The following is a 23126-nucleotide window of genomic DNA, read 5'->3' on the forward strand; positions in this document are numbered from 1 at the left end:
ATAATAGAAGCATTATATTGTTTCTGTGGACTAATAGAAATTAGTAGCACAGTTATCCTAGCTATCCTATGTGTGTGTGTGTGTGTGTGTGTGTGTGTGTATATATATATATATATGTTTCCCCCTTCCTTCTTTTCTCCTTTCTCCTATCTCAGTTGTTCTTTCCTTTTGAAGAGTTTCTTTCCCTTCCACAATATCTGTTGTACCTTTTAGATCTTCTTTACTCTTTCAGTTTCTTACACGAGGGAGACAATACGATGTTTCCACATGTGAGTCTGATTTATTTCTCTTATGAGTAAGAGTTTTTAATGGGGCCTCATTACATAGGCATAATTAATTAAATCATTGGCTATTAGTGAGTAACTCAAAATCTCATTTGAACCTCACAAAAATGCCTGAAGGAGTAGATGTTTTTATCATCTGTACATTAGAGATGAGTAAATTGATGTTCAGTTAGATTAATTTGTGCAAGGTCACTAAATGTTACAGTTAGAATCTTTTTAAAGTACACTTTCTGTTGAAATAAAAAGAGAAGAGTATACCTCCTAAGCTAGATGTATATGACTTGCTGAATTTGCATAAAGGCGATTTTTAATGTGTAAATTACACCCTGCTGAAGAAACAGAACATCCCAGAAGGCCCATCTTATGCTTTATCCCAAACGCTAAGCACTATGCTGACCTTTAGTTAGTTTTAGTTTAGATTAGTTTTACCCAGTTTTGAACTTTATATAAGCAAAAACTTGCATTTTACATCTTCTTTTGTACAACATATTTCTAAGATTCTATATGTAGTTACTGTCTCGTCATTCTTATTGGTATATAATATTCCATTTTATGAATTATCAGAATTTATCTACTTACTATTTGTTTTCTCTTTGGATTGTTTCTAGTTTTTTTATGAATAATGTCATTATATCTGTCCTTGTATATCTTTGGATAAACATGTGTCCACATTCTTTTGAGTATGTATCTGTGAGTGGAATTGCTAGATATAGCTGTCTAGTTCCACATTTACCCCCACACTTAGTATCTTTTGTTAGGTATGTAGTGGTTTTAATGTTTTCCTGATGACCAGTGAAGTTAAACAACTTTTTTTTAACATGTGGATCTTCTGTTAATCTTTTTTTGAGATATGTGTTCAAGTCTTTTACCCATTTTTTGGTTGGATTGTCTGTCCTTTGTTTTCCTTTTTTTTTTTTACCCTCCAAATACTATTTATACATGGTTTTGTTAGACAAAAATTTCACCCTTTTCTTTACACATGAGAGTGGTTTTTCTTATTCCTGTTACCCTTTTGACTCTTCTTCCTTTTTATCCTAGGATTTACACATCTCCCTTAATTCTAAATAATATTCATATATTGCTGTTTTTTATTGATCTTCAACTTAGACCTTTTTACTGGTAACTTTTCTATTATGGTAGATAAGGATTTAGCTGTCATGTAAAACTGCCCCACTTTCCTTGCCATAGAGCTGTTTTTGTTGTGGTAGTTATTGTTGTTTGGGTTTGTTTGCTTCGCTTTGTTTTGTTTTTGTTTTAATCAGCATTGAGTGTTCATATTCTTATGCTTTCACTGAGTGTGATTGACTGCCATTACTTTTCCTTTCTCACTATTTTTTGTATTATTTTCTGAAGTCAGTAATTTCCTTGTTTTTTTCATGTTGAGTTTTCTTCATATCTATTATTCTTGTCATATCTTCCTGTAGTTTTACAATACACTTCCACTCAAGGTCAGCAGCATCGGGAAACCTATCAGATCCAAATTGTTTTGTTTTGTTTTATTTTTTCTTGGAGACATTCTTCATGGACACTTCCTATTCTGACAGGCCTATTTCCTGAGTAGTGATCCTCTTAGGAGTTTGTTCTGCGGTCATTCTTGGAATTCTTTTGCCTTTCTCGTGGGTCGGATTCCCTATTTCCCGATCTTCCCTTCATTTTAAAATACACTTCCTGTTTTGTTAAGGCACATCCTCCAGTAATGTCAGAAGGTGGCACAGAGGCAAACAGCATGCCATGACAGCCTTGACTGTGCCAGTCTCTTCAGTCACACGGCTCCAGTCTGGACTGCTTTTGTTTGGTGGATAGTTACCAAGCTCCATTTCTTTTTATCATCATTTTGAAATGTTCTTTGCTTCTCTCCTGTGTTGGAGCAGCTATTTAAAAATCAGATGTACTTTTTATTTTCTTGGTTCACTCCTTGTATGGACTGAATGCCTTTGTCTACTCAAGGTTATTTTATGTAGAAGCCAATCTCTAGTGACAGTATTTGAAGATAGATCCTGTAAGGAGGTGATAAAGATTAAATGAGGTCATAAAGGAAGAGCCTATTTTGGTTTGGGTCAAAAATGTTCTGTAAAGGTTCTTATGTTAAGAGGTGGGGCTTTTGGGGGGTGATTAGATCCTGGGGCACTAACCACGTCAATAGATGAGTGCATTGATGAGTTCATAGGGGACCATGCTATTGAGAGATGGGGGCTAGTTGGGGGAGTAGGTCACTAGAGCATAACCTGGAAGGCCGTATGCTGGACTCCTGCCCTTTCCCTTCTTCTCTGGCTCTTTCCTAGTCTCAGGGCTTCCAGGCTGCCATGTAGTGAGCAGCTTTCCTGTACCAGGATGTTTCTGTCTTGAACCTAGTCAACCAGGGACTGAAGCCTCTAAAACCATGAGCAAAAATAAATCTTTTCTCCTTGAAGTTGAGTTCTCAGGTATTTTGGTCACATGATAACAAGCTAATAGAGAAAATTGGTACCGGAGGTAGGGTTTTTGGTATGACTGTACAAGAGGCTATGACTCAGAAGCCTTTGGAAATTGTTTGTGGGAGAAATTTGGAAAGACTTGGAGATATGAACCTGAAGCTTTAGAATGTTGTAAGTGGAAGTTAGTGGACAATTCTGGAGGGAGCTCTGAAGACCAGAACATTGACAGGTATGTGGTCAGTGAAGACCGCTTGTGAGGTTTCAGATGATAAGTAATACTCTACTGGGAATTGGGCCAAAAGCTATTCATGTTATGTTGACTTTCTCAGATATTTTGGTCACAGTGACAAAAAGCTAATACAAGCCCTAATTCCACAGGATGCCCTTAATTAAGAGGCAAGAAATACCAGAGTTCTATCTCTTTCTCATGTGGGTACAAAGTGAAAGGCAGTTATCTGCAGGGCACTAAGAACCATCATTAGGAACCAGATTGATCGCACCTTGATTTTGTACTTCCCAGCCTCTAAAACCATGTGTGAAAATAAATGTCTGTTGTTTAAGCCACCCCATCTATGGTATTTTATTGAAGCAGCCTGAGCAGACTAAACCACTCACTCATTTTAAAGGAGGATGTACTATGGTAGCTTCTTGAGAAATAGTGCAGGGTAGGTAGATTATCTTAGGCCTTAAATATCTAAAATACCTTTATCCTCATACTTGATTATTAGTTTGGATGAGTGAATAATCAAAGTCAGTAGTGGCAAACCTACAGCATGGGTGTTGTTTTTCTGTTAAGACAAGATGTTAATGTATGAGTTTTTTTCTAAACTAAAACTTCAATATTAAGGTTTAATTGCAGTGTTGGTACTTTGTGATAAATAAGTGGATATTGGATTGCAGTTTGGGCACAAGTCTCTGAAAGGTTTGCCATCCTTGATCTTGGTTGATTGTTAGTTTGGCTAATTGAATAATCTGTTCACCCAGAATTTTGAACTCTTTCCAAATTCTTTTGAATTCCTCTGTTGCTTTTCAGAAGTTTAGGTCCATTCTTATTTCTGATGTTTTCTTCAGGGACAGGTTTTGATAGATACTAGTTTCGCTGGCACTCAGTGAGTTTCACTTTGGAAATTCACATCCAATTAGTACTGAGAAATTTCACTGATAATTTTCTCATTCTATTATTATTTCTATTATTTCTTTTCTGTTATTTTTATCTTGACTCAATTTTCTTTTTTATTCTGTTTTTGTTTTATTTTAATTGTATTGAATTTTATTTTGTTTTTCATTTTTGCTGTCTTGTATTTAATATACAAAAGTTCATTTTAGTTCTGTGAATATTGCTTTTCATGAAAACAAGTGTCTTATTTTCGTTAGATAGATGCCAATTCTTCTCCTATCTCTTTTTGGATAATAATAGTTGTTTGTTTTCTTTCTGTATTGTGTGTGTCTCCTTTAGGCTGCCTTTTTCTTTGTTGGTCTCCTTGTTTATTTTAAATCGATATATTCTCATGGTAGAAGCTTTCTTCTTATCTCTTAATCTTCGTTTATGTGCTGTTGACTAAATGGAAGACTAGAAAGCTGACTCAGATCTAAGTGTGAAACAGGCTTGTCCACTGAGGGTTATACTGTAAGATTATCCTGATGGAGATCCTTTTTGTTAGTAACTTTCTTTCAGAATGCTCTCAGACATTCTTTATAATGTTTATCAGAATTGTTCTATTTTAATTGTATGCCATTTGTACACTATTTGATACTATTAAATTTAAGTTCCTGGAGTTCAGTGACTAGGTCTGTCTTGTTTATTGTTACAGCTCCAGGTTTGAGTTCAGTACTTTATACACAGTAAATAAATACAGTACTTGCTGAATTGCAAATGAACAAATGAACAACAACAAAAAGAAACCAAGGAGAAGCTGTTTTGGTATGCTAGAAGAAAATCTTAGACTGTGAATAACTGCATTGTAGGGTAACTGTGCTAGCTATATCACTTTGAACAAGTCATTTTATGAAGAGGCATCTCATTTTATTAATCTGGTTTGAAGAAATGTGGTTTACTAACCTCTGAGATAACTCTACATTGTTTCCAGAAAAATTCTCCCTTTCCACCATCTTTGCCTTTCTATTTCTGTTGTTTTCTCCAACCTGATCCTCATTTACCATTTCTTCCTTACATTCACTCTTTTCTCATTCTCTGTAATGTGACTATATCCCAGGATATTTGAACAGTATTCACTATCCAAATATTTACTGTAATGACCTGGAAATTTGTAACCAAAAATTGACTATCCACAGTAAAATATTACTAAAAGAACCCCACATTGTGTATTCTGGCCAAAAATGTGAGTTGCTCAGGAATTTGGAGAAGAAAAGATGTAGTAAGTGTATTGTCTTGTATCAGTTGTTTCCCCAACCAGACTGTATTTTGTGATGTCATTATTGAAGGTTTTGTGCAATTTTAATATTTTCTAAGATAATGGAAGAATCCTAGGAAGGTTAGGAAGGTTTGTACTTAGACGAAAAGATAGAAATGGGAAAAGCTAATGAGAGACAAAAGACATAAAGTTGTCCATGTTTGTATCTGTATATTGTATGACTATAAATTGTATGTATTTGTGAGAAAATAAATACAACTATGATAATGCTGCTAGTTTTAAGGAGTCTTTAATTTTCTTTTTAGTGTTCTTTGCATTCATTTTATAGCATTAAAATTATCATTATAGCTTACTTACCTTGCCATATATGTTTATAGTATAAAAGGAATCTAACTTGTAACTGATACTATATACTGTGTATAAATGTGCTAACAGTTTATTACATATTAACTGATTTTGTATTGGCATTTTTAATATAGAACTTTTCGTTAGATCATTTAGGTATTTAAAAATATTTAATAATATTTAGGAAAAATTGAAAATTTTAGGTGGACTTGAACTAAATTTTTTTTCTATTTAAAAGCAAAGAATTGGGCTTATGAGTACAGCTTAGTTCATGTAACACATGCAAGGCCCTGAGTTCCATTCCAAGCACTGCCCCAAAGAGAAAAAATTAAAATACATGAATAAATAAAATCATAGAATAGCGTCCCCTGTTATGTGAGAATTTGCTAACACCTTTGTATGAATGGATTAAGAGGTATATTGTTTTTATTTGTATTGGTTATATTGCAGAGAAAAAGCATATAGATTTTTCCTCTTCTACTCACTTCAGGTTAATGGTTTTTTGTTTTTTGATATAAGAAAAGTTTCTCATTTCTGTCGTAGACCAGCTGGCTTGTGTCAGGATATAGCTCATTGAATTGGATTGTCCACTTACCAGGGAACCTGATAGGATTCTTTAGAGACACATATATTACCTCTGTGATAGTTTTCACTGTATACTTAGTGATTTGTGATTCAGACATCACAGTTCAAAAAAAAAAAGATGCATATTTACCTGTGGTTTATTTCAGTGGACCCTGTGGAGAGAGAGAGAGCTATTAATGACTTTTGATACTGCCAGATGCTTGACATTTTTTGTTTTAATGCAGTCTGCCTTCTACTCTTTTAAATAGATTATGTCACTGACTTAGCCAGTTTTTAAAAGCACAGAAACTGATCTCTCAGTACTAGTGAACTACTTACTCTTTTTCACCTCTCAAGAATCACATTCCTTTAAAAGCTCTGATTCTTTCTGCACAGCAGCTGCCCTTAAAGGAAAGTGATGAGAGTCAATTTAAAAAGAGGCAAGCGTGGGGGTATATTAATATAGGAAGAACTACTAAATATAACAGAAGGAATGTGCACTAAATGGTATTTGAGATTCTTAGTGCAGTTCATTTTTTTCTACCAGTAGCAGAAACATGAGACATAAAAAGGATCTTAAGTTTTGATTATTTAATAATAGAAAACCATGGTCATGTTTCGAAGGCCAGACTAGTATTTTCTTATACTTTTCTTGAATTAGCATAATATCTTAGTTTGATTAAAACTTCCATATGGACTTTTTTTTTCTTCTAAAGATTAGTATATAAATGCATTATTTTATCTTAAGTATTTTATATTTTTCTGTTTAAGGGTTCTAGTATGGACTATACAGATGTATCACACCTATTAGGATTGAAGGGAAATCTATGATAGACTACCATCTGTCATCTTGACATCATTCATAACACTTCATTCAGTTATGCAAGCAGTGTAGTTACTTATGCAGTACTTGCCGCAGGGTGGGAATTATGGGACTTAGTTTTTCTAATACTTGCTTAAGAAGTGGAAGAAAACCATGTGTTCTGTTTTGCCTGCTGTTTCATGGCACATATTTTTGTGGCAGTGTAAACTGAAACAGTGATGTGGAAAGGAGAAGCAAGGGAGAACCATGATAGGATTCGTTTCCCATCCAGCCATCTTCTTAAAATAACTAGGTAAGCAGGAAACTGAAATGAACTCTTTTAAAAAGAGAAATGTCACCTTTATCAAACACGTGTCTAAATAAGTCATGTTTTTAAGGCATGTACTGCTTTATTATCAGATAACTTATTATGCCCTGTGATTGAGCAGAATTAGAACTTCGATGCTGAGTTACAGGGCTGTAGAGACTGAGAGGGAAGCTGCAGAGGGACTCCTCAAATGTTAGAAGAAGAAATTACTCACTAGGAAGAGAGAAGTGTACTGTCTCCTCTCTCTCCTGTCGTTCTCTTAGAAGGTGACGGTGAGCGTAGGAATTTACTGATGGACACCAGTGATCAGGTAGTGTGAACAGTTATGCCTCTATAGTTGAGAAGGAACATGAAGTGGTTCATTCAGGTTAATACTCAATGTAAATTCAGTTTCACAAACAATTGTGATCTCAGTGAATGTGTAATATTGTAAGGACTGAGACTTGTATTTCCGTAAGTCAGACATGTTGGACTAATTTTATGTTTTAAACATACTGAATCATTGACTAATATCCTTACTTATCAATGTTCATGTGGCCACATTTAGATCTACTGAGACTATTACTCTGCATGAATCATAATATACTTTGGGTTTTTTGTTGTTCTTGTTGTTGTTGTTGTTTTTCTTCCGGTACCAGGAATTGAACTCACGATCTTGCGCTTCCCAGGCAGGTGCTGAGCCGCTGAGCTAAATCCCCAGCCCCAGAATCGTAATATACTTTGCCGTCCCAAAGTTTCATTGTATGCCAGGACAGCAAAGTTTATACCCTTATGTTAGGTAGTTATAAGTTTAAGAAAATTTTTGTTTGTCATTCTGTTAATGGGGTATTTTCTAACATTTTGACACAATATAGAGAGTAGGAAGGTATTGGTAAGATAAAAATAAAATTAAACTGTTAATGATCCAAATGGTTTTGCCTTTCCTTTCAGTGCCTTAAGATGAAAGAGAGTAAATTGATTGCAGGTATGTTAGGTCTTAAGCAGAGAGCATTAATACATTCATTAAATAATTTGGTCACGTATCTGTAGTATATAATAGGCTGCTTTTCAGCAGCATGTTAGTTACTGGCCATTGTTAAGAATCATCTCTACCTGGCAATTCTAACATTATTTCTTCTGCCTTCAGCTTCTACAAGTTGCTTACCTTCTAATTGTATATATATACACACCTAATGAAATTTCCAGCTTTATACTGTGATTTTGTTTGATCTTCATCCTGTGATAGGCCATGGTGCACCTTTCTTTCATTACAGCTTAACGGGAGAGAGATCTCCTGCTGTTGTTTCCCTGGCAAGTAGTTACTCAGTTTGTACTGGCATTTGAAGGGTCCCAGAATCTGATTTTTTAGACTTACTGGTAGCCTAAATGGCCTAGTATTTTGAATGCTGTTCTGAAATTACTTGGAAAAAATGGGATTGCATTGAATTCTTTAAATGAGCTTCCCTTTTAGGATTTCTTCCTTTTTTGAAAAACATCTGTGTTGGACTTCCTTGCTAAAACTAAATTATAGTTACATAACCTACTTTATGACTATTTATCAACTTCTATTTGTATTAATTTGTTTTATTATCTCATCTCTTTTATACTGTTTTTCCTTCACAAACAACTAGAGACTTACCAGTCCTATTGGTTGCTATTTCAAAATCTGACTCATAGTGCTTTTCTTACTATTTCAGTTTAGTGCAGATTCTAATCATCCTTCGCCAGACCATTACATTAGTCTTTCATTTGTTAAGATTTCTGTTCTTTTTCCCCATTTAATTCATCTTATAAAATATGGCCAGATTTTCTGAATCTTCCATTGGCATTGTACTCTGTAAGCAATGGTTTTTAATGTTTAATCTGTAGACCTGTAGAGTCATAAGCCTCCAAGATCTGCTAGATTAAAGGTCACTGTATAATAAAATTGAACGATTACAATTATTCCATGTTTACTATATGGCAGACATTTTCTGGAAAAAGAAAGATGTAAACCTGTCACTTCAGGGGAAACAGCCAGCACTAAAGTATTTATTGCAAATGATAAAATTCATGACTAAAATGGAAATTAGAATTTTGGAAAACTCAGACTACTATCTTGAACTTGTCAGCTTCCCATTATTTAAAGACCTTTCTAATGAAATAAAAATTGTTGTGATTATTCATGAATGTGATTGTTTGATAGCATATAATGGGAAATCCCAACATTTAAAAGATCTGCAAATTGGAGTTAGCCAGTACTTTCTAAATGATGAGTTTGGAAACTTTCTAAATGATGTTTGAAAACTGAGGCAGATCGCTTAAAAGAGTAATTCAAAGGACAAGGGGGACCAGTGATTTTTTTAATTTATTGATGAGGTTTAAGTTCATTGATGAGGTTTCAGAGTCCACCTTGTACTAACTTTTAAAAAGTAACTGCTTGTTAGGTTTTGGTACTGTATGAAAGAAGACTATCAGAAAGTAAGAAAGAAGACAAAGTAAAAAGAATTAGAATATATTATGTACATGTACCAACTCCCCATAAACAATGTAATCATTATGTAATGTAAACATGTATTGATAAAAAAATTGAAAAAAATTTAAAAGTGAGAACTGTTAGTTTGCACACTAATACCTAATTTTAAAGAAGTGGTTTCCAAAGGAATCTATTAAATCACTTCAGTTTCTTTTAATATTTCTAAAATTATTTAATTTTTGGTAATGAGGCCAGCATGTAATGTCCTCAGTATCGTCATAGGAATAAGAGAGATCAAATCTAAAATTGTTTCTAATTTTGCTATTAAGATTCATCTTTGTGATTCTGTTAGTTATTCTTTTCTCTAGCGAATTTTAGATACTAAAAATAATTGAAAGTTAGAAACTACAAGTAAGTCACTAGAGCGAAAAATAAAGATTGGTAGAATTGATAGGATGAAATAGGACAAAAATCTGAGCTCGTCCTGTTCATGTAGGCTCAGTATATAGGCCTTGTTCATGTACTATTAAATCTTTCTAGCCAAGAAAACAGGACATAATACAATGAATGAGGTCATGATAGAATGAATAAATTAAATCTTAGGTTATTTAAAATTTTTACTTTATCTTGTTACTCAAAGAGCTTCTTAAACCTTAATCCAGAAGTACTAAAAAGAATAAAAGTGATCACTTACTTCTTCTGTCTTGTTTTCTTCCATGCATCTTTGTTTATTGTCATTGTGGGGATTGAACCCAGGGGCCTTGCACATGCTAGGTAAGAGCTATACTACTGAGCTGCATCCCCAGCCCTCTTCTGTGCAGTCTTATAAAATAATTTTAAAAGTGGGAATTGCCTATACATAGAAAAAAATAGATGAAACTATGACATATGTAAGATGTCTAATCCAACTCATTAAGACAGAAATCTTTTAAACACAGAGGTATTGATCTCTATTTTGTTGTTCCCTATTTGATCCTACCTTTAGCACTGCAGACAAATGGTTCAGGGTCCCAAAATGCTTTGAGACAATGTCTTCTTTCACAGTAATATGAAGTAATGAAAACAAAGTTCAGATAGGACAAAAAAACAACAGAAGATACTGAGGTTTTAAGAGAACTACTCAGGATTATACCAAAAAGAGAAACTAGGTTTCCTGAAATTCAGTGTTTATACAGATTTCTATTTTATAAGGAAACCTGGGTTATGCTCTAAACACAATATCTTGTATTCTAATTTTTACAGACATAATATGCTTATTTATGATTTACAGCTTGTCTCTTGACTTCATGGATGTTTGTTTTCTTACCTCTTCAATTTGACTTGCTCATCTAGTATAATAACTAAATAGATACATTACATATATTAAATAATATATATTTAATAATACATATTCAATAATCATTGCATTATATTCCTGAGAGGAGTGAGTCCACTGTGGCTAAAGAACTTTTAATATATATTAAACTGTCATAAAATCTTCGTTTAATGAATCTAATGTATATTTATGATTAAGATATTGTACAAGTTTTACAATTGCCCAAATGAGGGAATAGTTCATATAAATTTTTTTTAAGTAACTAAGGTGGTGATTACTGGGTATTTAAGAGGAAATGAGGCATCTGAGAATTGTTGAATTATTTTGCTTTAATGTTAAGTACCTCTACCTTTAAAAAAATATGGTGGTAATACATTTAGCTTTTTCCTTAAAGAAATTATTTTCTGTTTTTAAGATCTTACTGGCCTCTGGTGGTAATATGATGCTATCATTTAAGCATTTCTAATTCTAATGAAGCTGTTTTTGTATGTATTCTGCCAATAACCTTACTCTCTCAGTTCTTAGTCAACAGTATTCTCAAAGTATACATAAAACATCATTCTCCTGAAGCCTAGAACTGTATCTTTTGTTCTTGTATCTCAGTCATCCTTGCATTTATTTTGAATGACCTATTTTAGTTCTAAAGCATTCTCCCATTATTTTAGTGTTTATGTACAGAGGTAATTACTATTTTGAGTTTGCGCTAACTGTTCACTTGCAGTATTTCAGCCTTCTTCTCTAAATATTTCAGGGATAATTTTTTTCCGTATTTTGTATATAGCAGTTTTTATTTTCTGAAAATAAAGTTTCAGTGTACCGTTGAAATTCATGTTTAGACTCATGGTTATACTTCGACTTTGAAGACTCCTGTTTGAAATACTGATTTAATAATCATGATAATGATTTGTCACTTTTGTTTTTCTTTTGTAATGCAGATGTGAAAGGACCACCCACCCATCGTCTGTCTTGTGGTCAGTCACCCTACACTGAGACAACAACATGGGAACGGAAATACTGCATCCTAACAGACAGCCAGTTGGTGTTGCTCAACAAGGAGAAGGAGGTACAATGGAAAACTACTTCTCTTTTTGTGAAAATTCTGAAATTTTACAGATTTTATTTTCATGTTGATAATTAGCATTATGCAAATACAGGTGTTAAGCTGGGCGTGGTGACGCATACCTGTAATCCCATCACTCAGGAGAGCAAGGCAGGAGGATCACTGCAAGTTCAAGACCAGTCCGAAATACATAACAAGATCCTGTCTCAAAACAAACAAGACACAACAAAAAATACAGACTTAAACAACATACATTTAAAGGGCTGCTAATGCAGAAGAGATGTTGTTCCAAAGAAGGATGAGTTCCACAAGATCAGACCTGCAGTCTCACTAAGGAAGAGAAGAAATACTGAGTTAGGTTGAGAAATTTGGAATGAGAAAGAATTGGAGTGGGTAGACCTGACCCTGTAAAGGACCTAAAAGAGCTACTAGAAGTTTTATATCACTCTAGCTCCTAAGAACAACATGTTCAGTGAATTAATTGAAAGAGATTTAACAAGTTACAAATAAGTGAGCAGCATAGAGTAATGAAGCCACCCTGAGCTAACAATGTCCAAAAGCAGTTGTACCTTAAATCTTCAGGGTAACTGAAGGAAGCCAGGTTTCTGGAATTCAGTAGTAATTCAGTTGTGTGAGAACCTACATGACATTGCTATGGTTGTAAACAAAAAAGCACAACCTCTACCAAAAAACACAGATGGCCAAAAAGAAAGAGAGTAAGTATCCCAACTCTCTTCTACTTGCTGATTTCTTGCCATTCTCCCTGCTGGTCAGGTCTGTACTGAAGGCAGGAAAAAATTGTTTTGATGTGTTCTGTAGAGATCATCTTCCTGAAACACACAGAAAGAGAAATAAAGGGCAGAGAATAGTGTACATCTGCAGAGGCAGAGAGAATGTAATCCACACCAGACATCGCTTTCTGTTCTGACAAATTAGAAACTGAAACTTATCACGTACATTACTACTTTACTCTACCAACTGTTTACACACACAAATTCTTCCACATCCAGATCATTCATTTGCTTGTGGGTAATTAATATCATTCTAGTAATTATGTAATCTGCCACATAAAAAATAGTGGCTATGATCTTGACGTGGAACAGGCGTAATGGGAGGGAAGAAGAAATTACCTGATTCAATGAAGGAGGAAGATTAATTGTGAAACATACATAAATAACAGTAGAGGTAAAATACCCATTCAGTAAGTCTTCCTTTCTACAAGTCTGCTCAGAAAAGCAATGATCGGGAAATGTATTCCTTAGTTCTCATTTGTAGATTCCTACCTCCCTTTTCTCTTGCTGCTTCCTCCCTCTTCCTTTTCTTCTGTGTCCCTTCTCTTTTTTAGCATTTTGAAATTTGGTAAAGACAATGTAATAACAAAAAAGCTATTTCAGTTTCTTCTTACATTTCAATAGGCAGTGCTTACTTGAAAAGGCCCAGCTAGTGTTTCTCCAAGAAGAACTTGCTTATTTTTTTCTCCAATCATTGAAAAATATACCTTATTGTTGTTATTGTCTCCCCACCTATGACTCTTCTCTAGTAATTTAATACTATTAAATTTAATTTTATACAAATAATTTAATAAGTGCCAGCCTATTTCAGAACATTCTTGTGTTACTGTGTTAAGTAACTACATAATAAAAATTGGTAGAGTGAATGAATGTTAGTGTAGAAGATTTCTGATTATCCAGTTTCAATAAATGCATAATTTATAATGCTAATTGTAACTCACCTATCATCTTTTATCAGAGCTCTTAACAAGGAATGATATAAAGAGATCATTTGCCATTCTTTTGCCCTTGCCTACTACTGTAGTTGGAGAATAGATAGCAGAATGTCAAGAAGCATCCCTTATACAGAACCAAGATAAAATTGATTTGATGAAGTCATTGATTAAATATTTCTAGTCAGCTGTGACCCAGTCCTCGGCCAGCTTTTATCTCATAAAAAATTGTTCAGGATAAATAATTTTCTAGAACAGTGTCTTATGTACTTTATCCTTCTGTAAGCCAGTCATTACAAGTAGCCTTAGACTACTTAGAAAACCTTTTCCCCTACACTTTACTGTCTTTATGGTTTTATGTGTCTCCTTTTCTGACCCTGTTTTCTTTTCATCCTTCCTTACCTCTTTAAATCCTTGACTGTGCCTGCTGCAACTTTATCATTTGCAAAATTAACTGTTTCTTCCACCTGTTCTTTGGAAGGGAACCTTAATTTCTTGGCCTCTGATAACCTGTATCTTTCCTGACGTCACTGTCTTCCATTAAGTCTTGTTAAGGGGTGGTTGCTTTTCTCCCATAGCCGTTATATCATGCTGCTTGGAGTGGGTGTCTTCTCCTTTCACAGCTGCTTCCTCTCTGTTCTCCCTCATTTTCTTTAAAATATTCAAACTCTGAATTGCATGTTGTAGGCATCTTTCAACTTGTCACTCCTGCTTATTTTTTGTTGATTTTCTTCTGAGTCATTATCTTTATGCCTACTTCAGTCTTAATTTTTTATTACTCCAGTGTCTGTAGAGGTGATTCTTTCATCACATTGGCTCTCAGTTCCTTGAACTCCTCCTCCAAGGATCTTCTTCTCATTTCACCTTATTGCTACAAGTCCTTCATATTCTTGATTGCATGCGTCTCACTCTCTGATCTTTACCTCTTTGCAGCTCATTCGTCTTTTCACAATCCTTCAAGACTTCTAGGACTTGTAGTCTCTTGATCTTTATGGGGTACAGTGTAACATTTCAAGACATGTATACAATGTCTAATGATCAGATAAGGGCAAATGGCATATCACCTCAAACATTTATTATTTCTTTATTGGGAGCATTCAGATCCTTTCTAGTAACTATTTTAAAATACATAATTGTTAACCATAGTTATTCTGTACTATAGAACTTAGAAGTTACTCCTCCTATCCCACTGTACTTTATACCCATTAACTATCCTCTTTCAGTCTTCCTTCCCCAGCTCTCATAATCAGTATTTTCCTCTCTACTTTTATGAGATCAACTTTTAGTTTCTGCATATAAATGAAAATAGTGTTTGTCATTCTGTGCCTAATTTCCCTTAACATAATGTCCTCAAATTCCCTCCATATTGCTGTAAATGATGGAATTTAACACATTTATGGCTGAACAAATTCCACTGTGTGTGTGGGTGTATAGTGTCACAATGAGTATACAACTGCAGATTTCTCTTTGACATACTAATGTAATTTCCTTTAGCTATGCACTTCATGGTTCTATATAGAACTTGCAATCTAAGTAACTGGCTCTAATTTTTTTTTTTTTGTAGCAGTTTTCACCTTTTAAAATGTTATAAAATTTCTTCTGTTTATCATCTCTCTTCCCCATAGTGCAATGTAAGCTTTGGAGCATGGATTCCTTCTATTTGTTCAGTAATGTAACCAACAGTGCTGACACGTAGCAAACTCACAGGAAAATTTGTTGATGAATGCTACAAAATCTAAATTGTAAACTGGTTCCAGAATGCTCATTTCCTTAATCTTGAGAGTGGATCTCTTCTATCTTTTGTATGTTGATCAACTTTCCCTTATTATAACAAATACCTGGCATTCTCTGGTAATTCTCTGGCATTCTCCTGGTAATCAACTTATAAAGAGGAAAAGTTTGTTATGACTCACAGTTTTAGTGGTTCTGGTCCATGATCAGAACCTCATAGCTTTTGGACCTGTGGGGAGGCAGAATATCAGAGTCAGAGTGTACGACAGAGCAAAGGCACTCACATACGTTCAGGAGGCCAATGAGAGGGGAAAATGAAACAAGGGTCTGGGGTCCCACTGTCTCCTTCCAGAGGATGTCCCTAGTGACCTAAACACCTCCCATCAGCCCCACCTCCTATAATTTTCACCTCCGAACAGTACCAAGGGACCAAGCCTTTAGACACGGATATGTAGGGGAAGCTTAGTATCAAAACTATAGCATGAACCCACCCAGAACTTGAGGTTTAATTCCCAATTTTTTTGTTTTTAGTTTGGTGAAACAGGATAATAAAAAGATAAAATAATCTCTAAGGTTATTTTCTATAGTCAAAGGTGTGATTCCATCTTTATTGAATACCTATTACATGTGCAGTGTTATGGTCACAAAGATGTGGTTTTATTAGAGTACTTGAGGTAAATTAAATTACAACCATTTGTAACTAGTTAAAGGTAGTAGTCTCACAACACTGTTAATATATAAATGCCAAGGAACTAGTGACCTATATGTTACAGGAATTTTACCTCAAACTACAAAGGAAAGGTAAGTGAATTATTGCCTGAGGTAGGTGATAGTGTGGAATGGAGAATGCCAAAAACCATTTTTACAGAGGAAATTAATGCTTACAAATAAGAACTCACCAGGAAAAAATGAGTAGGGGAACATTCCATGTATGTATAAGGAGACAAAGTGAAGAAACGTAGCTCTTTGGCAAAATGTTCAGTTTTTGGCATATAGCTCACAAGAGGAAAAGAAATAGCTGGCAAGAACTAGGTAATAGAACCTTGAAGATCATGATGAGGAATTTCAACTTTATTCTGGAAATGGTCCAGACAATGGAAAGTATTTATAAAGATAATGATATAATTAGATTTACTTCTTAATAAAGTAACTGTTGATAATATGGAAAAATGAGTGGAAAAGAGTGGAAGTCAGTAGGTAAGTTACTGAAGTAAACCATGTTAGGAATAATGACTTTATAAACAGTTTAAAAACACAGTTTAATGTTCTCAGACAGGTAGTTACATTTTGCCATTATTAAATTGCAAAAGCTGAATGAAATCTTTAGGCAAAGAAAATGTGAAGCCATTTCTGTACTTGCTACTTGAACAGTAAGTTTAGTGCCCTGTTAATTTTATTATAGGGAAATAAGAAATTCATTTTTTAATGGAAGGACTAGAATATTCTATTGCTCTTTGCCTTTTACCCACACTAATGAATTATAAGGACTCTACCATAATTCTTATCCTTGGAATTTTATATTGAATATTTTAGAATTTCTTGAAATGAGTTTAAGGTATGTCCTACTAAAACGATCTGAAAGAATTGCTGCATCCTGCATGGCTCTTGAAGTTTGGGGGCAGGGAGGGGACCGGGCGAGAATGGGAGAAGTAAAGATAAGAAACAAAAGCTGAGGTCAGGTGGAGCCCTCTCTGTCCGGATGGGAGGAAAGAAAACTTGTTCAACTACTGTAGGGTGTTTATTTATATATTTGACAAAGTTAGTGTCATGTGGCACAGCTTTGCCTAGCAACCGATTGCTTGGATTGTCTTGGGGCTTGGTGTTCTGTGGACTGAAGGAGCTTGTCATGTGGATTTGCCTCAGGTGTTTTTTGTTCTCAGACCTGTTTTGCCTCATTTTTCCCTCCCCCTCAATGTGTGACCAATTTCCAGCTTCAGCCAGCTCCCTACAAAGAGCTGTTTAAAATCCTAATTCACCTAATCACAGGGGTATTTATTGCTGTGCTAAAAGATCAGTTAAGAGGATTCTGTATGGATCTTAGCTATGCACTATTTGGAAAAGCAGAAGATTATATTAGTGTAGTACTATTCATATATTTAGTCAGTGTGTGGAATCTCTTAATGCTGTCTCTTAACTCTTCCTGTTTCTTGTCAGAGTGAGAAAATGTTTGAGGGATATGCATGGAAAGAGTGTTAAATACACCAATTACCAATTTGAGCACATAGCAGAATGGTATAGATCTGAGCAGAGTGCTAAAAATGAAGTTTTCCAAGAATGTCACTTGGAGAAATGTCTCAGTGGTTCAATAAATTGTTTTATGTAGATTTTGTGAAATAGACATTGCTTGTGTCTTATGAAGTATACTTCCTTGCTTGGGTGTCAACCCTTTTAAAAATATGTGGCCATTGAGTTCCATTTTGCCTTCAAGAAATAAGATCAAGTAAACTACAGATTTAAGGAGTTGACGGGAGTGATGGAGAAGACAAACATGAATCTCTCTCAGGTACAGACAACGTAACAACATAGAAGAAACAAGCATTTGTGACTTTCTTGTGGCATTAACAAGCCATCAAGATGGTAAATTTGCCTCAGTTTTTCTTAATGCAAACTCTTATTTCTGTATTATGAACTTTAAAGCCTGGATACTGGTAGTACAGGCAGCAAGAAATCATAATGCAATTTTAAAATATTTTACCACATTTTTCTTGCTTTACAAAGGTAGTGTTTATACTCAGATATATTGATGAAAATAACAGACACTGTATACACAGCTGAAAGTCAACATTTTTTATCCTACAGTTAACTACCCGTGGCCTATTTCATTTAGAATCAGTTTTAAGTTACTTAGCAGATGTATAATGTGTCCCTGTACATGCATTTACCATGTTAGAAGTAGGAAAGAATATAACAGTTTCTCTTTCTTTTCTCTCTCCCATAACAAATTTAGTGATGGAAATATGACAAATAATTTAAAACTGACAATTAATAAAACAGTAAACTGGAGAGTATGAGAAAATTCATTTATTCTAAAGTACTGTAAATCTGTTGTTAAGATGCTACTGGCAATAGGAAATTACCAAAGGAAGCTTAAAAGAGATCTGGTCAAAATTATGTTTCGTGACTATTAATTTATAGAACATACTAGGAGAAGGAGAGATGGGAAGAGATAAGCCAATTAGGAGACTACCATTTCTCATATTTAAAACCATGGGTGGCTTCCTAGTACTCCCTGGATTATGCATGTCCTGTTGTACAAGCATGGTCATAATATATTTTGGTGTGTTATATTCTACTTCTCTCCTTCAGCTAAATTGGCTTTCTCCCTGTTCTAAAACAAAACAAATAAGTTGTGTGCTTATTAACTTCGTGGCTGATTTTATGCTTTTTTTTCTTGGTCTAAGATGCTCCCCTGCTCTACCTATCAAATGTTCATTCATTTGAAGGTTGGAGATATTTTAAGGTTTATGGGTTGGCTGGTAAAGTACAGACTGTTAATTTATATCTAATTCATTATATAAGTGAATCATAATTCAATACAATACGTAGAGTGACAGGGAAAAATATATTGGAGGAAACTAAGGGAGGTGTACCTTAAGTTCTTTTATGAGACTGGTAGAGGGAGAAGATTCCCTGAAGAGGCAATGCCTGTCATAAATGTTAGGAAGAACAGGAATTTGCCTGCCAGATGTAGAATAGAAAGAAAGTGAGAGGCAGCATTCAGACTGAGAGAATAAACTTAGTGATTATACTGAACTACAAAATTGGAGATATATTGAGGAAATCCAAGTAGTTTGGTGCTCAGAGACCATGAAGTCTAAAGCAGAACCCAAAGACATGGGCCAGATTATAGAAAACTTAATATATTATGTTAGGGAGTATAATTGTTCTCTTTACAGCTCATATCGAGTTGACAGTCAAGATTAACTGCTACAGGGAATTTATACTATATAGGATAATAATTTTTAAACCTCTTTATGAAAATAACCCTTTCATTTAAAAAAGAATCTTGTACAGAAGCCCTATAACAATACATAAACTCAAAATTATGTTTGATTTGAAACAGAAAGGTGTCTTCCTCCACTCTCATAAAAATACCACTACTCCTTTGAAAACCACTGCTGGAGCAAAGAAGAAATACTGAAGGGTTTTAAACCCCAGAATGATATGATCATATTTACATTTTAGAACTGCTCTGGTAAGTGTGTACAGGGTAGGTTTAAAGGGCAGAACATCAGTGGCATATGTCCGTAAAGAAACTGTTGTAGGCATGTGGATAACAATAAGGTGCTGTTGGCACCAGCTATCATAGAGTAAGTGGTACAAGATTAGCCTTCCATCTGTAAAAAACAAAAAACAGGACACATGCACTCTCAATGTATGTATTCTTTCAGCCATTGGACGATAGGCTGCCTAACACTGTGATGGTCACATTCTCAGCTCTCTGCTGCATACCATTTCCTGTCATGGGCACAGTAATCTGGAGTCTAGGCAGACTGGTCCTACAGAGCTGAGGACGTGCAGAACAAAATGCTGCATCTGAAGAGGCTGGAATCTGCTGGGCAGTTTACCACAGTCTTTGGCCACCGACTTTATTACACATCTGCAGGAAAAGACTGCATACACTTTCAGAGTACAAATAGAAGACTGAGAACATAATAAAGAATGGTCAAGCAGAGCAGTGATAGAAGCATGACCCCACAACAGACTTCTTTAAAACCCTACCACCACAGCAATCCAAGTGACATATCATTGATACCTCAAAAGTGCAGAAATTAAAGTTTGCATGATTTATGACTACACACTTAGTACTAATAAGTGAATAGTTTTTTGTAAGTGAATAGTTAGAGCCGGAGATACCGAGAATAGATCAGTGACCCTCAACTTTGCCTGCCTGGGAGTGGTCCTGTCATTGGAATTTTCTAACGTTCTCCTAGATGATTATAATTTGCAGTGAAGATGTAGAACCTTTTATACAGATGACACTTTGAGATGCCTAGCCATGATGGAAGGAGTGATAGAAGGAGTGAAAACAACACCTTAAGGCAGTGGCTGTCAACCTTAGTGAGCTTTAGAACTCAGCCGAAAGCTTATTAAGTCACATTGCTGAAATCCACCCCTAGAGTTTCTGATTCAGCAGATTCTGAATCAGAACTGGGGTGAATGGAGCCTGAGAATGTGGGGTCTGCGAGGATGGATTTCTAATAGGTTTTCAGGTCATCCTGACACTATTGGAGTGGGCCACATTTATTTAGAAAACCCCTGCCTTAAGATTTTTAAAAGTTGAAGCATTTTTCTTTTTTTAAAGGGACTTGAGTCCTCTTAAAGATATATAGCAGACCCAAGCATCTTTTTTAGCATTGTTTAGGAAAGGATATAACTGAGAAGAGTTTTCAGATGCTAGTTAGTATAATACTGATTTCCTGTACTTAACTCTTTAACCTGTATGAGTTCAGATTGAATTGAAATTAATTTTGTGTAATTGTAAACAAAATGAAAAACTTCTATAGAAAGTATTCAAATATGTATGTGTATGCATATCATGTGCCAGTTTGATCTGCTGTTGTCATGGATGCTTTAGAATTAACAAAAGGAACTTAACAAGAGTGAGATTCAGTTTGATTTTGTTAACTCATCCTAGATAGCTGAGAGGATAGCTTTTTCCTCAGATACCTGAGAAGATTCACTGTTTTGTTCTAAAACAGTGAAATTAAGATTCATGACTCTCTCTCTTTCTCCTTCCCTTCTTCCCTCTCTCTCTTTCATTCTCCTTCTTCTTTTTCTACTGCAGCAAAAGAAGCCCCAGGAAGTATTAAAACACATTCTCATGACATAAAGCCTAGAAGATAGACAAATGATTATGAGCAACTTAGTGTAAACAAGTAAATATGAACTAAATTAGAATACTCAGAACAGAAAAATTTGCTCTTATAAAACGGTCTTCAGCTGACTATTAAGATTTTTGTCAACTCCAACTTGGTTCATTTGAAGGGACTTGATTTGTGATCTACCCACTTTTATAGGAGTAAAAGATAAATATCTTTTGAAAGTTGTATTTAGCAATCTATTGTGTTATAAAAGTAAATATTCTTTAAAAATTCAAGTTTAAAATAAAAATCACTCTTTTCTTATAAATAGAATGCCCTAACCTTTGAGTGATACTTTAATAGATCCCTTGATCATAATTTTAAGCTGTAACAGAAATGAAAAAAAGTCTATATTAAAACTTTTAAGAAAATATTTCTGAGCAAATTTTACATTCAAATAAGAAGTTTGGTATGTTTTCTTTATCATCTCCTTATATATGGCAGAGAAAAGGTATATGATAAAGAAACTATTTTTCTTTTTCACAGATAGGTCCTTTATAAATTCCCACAGAGAAAAATTATCCTCTCCTAAAACACTGTGAACAGTTAACGTTTTTCTGTAGAGCTTAAACCTTTATTATTTCAGATAATAGGCACTTTAAAAATTATATTAAAATAGTTATTTTTAAAAATTCAAATATTTGCTGAAAATCCAAACTATTTTTCTTTTCCAAATTTACTGCCTTTTCTTCTACTTTTAAAGCAAGTAGAGGGGGATTCATTTTTTGCCTTTCTTAATAGAAAGGAGTCACTCAGCCTTTTAGTACTACTCACTTAATTATTTAAATAATTTCCATCCTGAAAGGGATGGTTGACTTAGATTACTGTTCATGAAGTTTTACATTACAGAGTACATTTTCAAAGAGTTTGTGTCTTTCTTGATGGTATTACATGGCTTCAGTTTATTTTGAAAAAATTTTCTTAATTCTGCCCTTCAGTTTCTCAGCAAAGAGTAATGAGGCAGTGGGGGCTGTCTCATCCTATAAAGATATGAAAATTTTCAGTGCTCTGGAGACCTTGGGGAATTTGCTTTTCAGATTCTCAGTAACACAGAGAGCTTCCTTTTCTCTCATTTCCTTGGCCCTAGTCGTAGGAATTGGATTACTGAGGCAGAGCAAAGGCATGTGCACTTAACCTTGTATCTGTCCCGGTTTGGCTGGGTCAGGTGATACAGTGTATGCCCTTTGTAATCATTTGTAAGATAAACCATCCCTTCCCTAAGAAAAGGGTGTAGTTATAATGCTGCTTTCATAATGTCACACACATTTTTAGACTTGTGCACAGTGAGAATTAAATGTTAGGCACTGTTATTAAAATTTGCTGAAAATTCAGAAGCCATAAGAAATTAGGAACAATTACCAGTTATTGATACAATTTACCGAGGTACTTAGGATATTATCAGTGTAATTCTTCTGATACAAGTTACTAATAAAATAATTATTTATGAAGTGTCTTTGCCCATTATCCACATACCTGGCATTGTAGTGTTCCCCCTTTATCCATTGTTTTACCTTCCACAGTTTGAGTTATCCATAGGAAACTGCAGTTTGAAAATATTAAATGGTAATTTGCAAAATAAACATTTCATAAGTCTTAAATTCTGCAGTTTTCTGGGATCCTGCCTGGGATATGAACCATCCCTTTCTCCATCATATGCATACTGTGCATGCTACGAACCTATTAGTTATTTAGCAAATGTCTTGGTGATCTGATAGGCTGTCATGGTATCACAGTACCTCTGTTCATGTAACCCTAATTTTTCTTAAAAATAACCCCAAAGCACAAGAGTAGTCATGCTGTCAATTTGAATATGTCAAAGAGAAGCTACAAAATGCTTTAAGTGAAAAAGTGAAATTACACTATTTTGGAGCACCTTGGGGTGGGCAGGGG

General features: G+C 34.7%; 1 protein-coding gene and 1 long non-coding RNA gene across 10 annotated transcripts in view; one reads left to right on the forward strand and one right to left on the reverse strand.

Annotated features, from left to right (window-relative positions):
* Positions 1 to 23126, forward strand: part of Rasal2 (RAS protein activator like 2) — a 302028-nt gene that overhangs the window by 131753 nt on the left and 147149 nt on the right. For all 9 annotated transcript variants that reach the window (XM_013521043.1, XM_005374927.2, XM_005374926.2 and 6 more), the window contains exon 2: positions 11794 to 11921. In XM_013521043.1, the coding sequence (XP_013376497.1) occupies positions 11794 to 11921 (128 nt within the window). The remainder of the gene's footprint in view (positions 1 to 11793; positions 11922 to 23126) is intronic.
* LOC106149985 overlaps positions 1 to 23126 on the reverse strand; it is a 56486-nt gene that overhangs the window by 11967 nt on the left and 21393 nt on the right. The window contains exons 3-7 of the long non-coding RNA XR_001236490.1: positions 15555 to 15601; positions 12488 to 12748; positions 12172 to 12248; positions 7324 to 7440; positions 6131 to 6152 (exon numbers count right to left, since the gene is read on the reverse strand). This is a non-coding gene — a long non-coding RNA (uncharacterized LOC106149985). The remainder of the gene's footprint in view (positions 1 to 6130; positions 6153 to 7323; positions 7441 to 12171; positions 12249 to 12487; positions 12749 to 15554; positions 15602 to 23126) is intronic.

Source organism: Chinchilla lanigera, unplaced genomic scaffold, assembly GCF_000276665.1.
Source record: "Chinchilla lanigera isolate Chin_1 unplaced genomic scaffold, ChiLan1.0 scaffold00005, whole genome shotgun sequence".
Classification (NCBI taxonomy): Eukaryota; Metazoa; Chordata; class Mammalia; order Rodentia; family Chinchillidae; genus Chinchilla; species Chinchilla lanigera.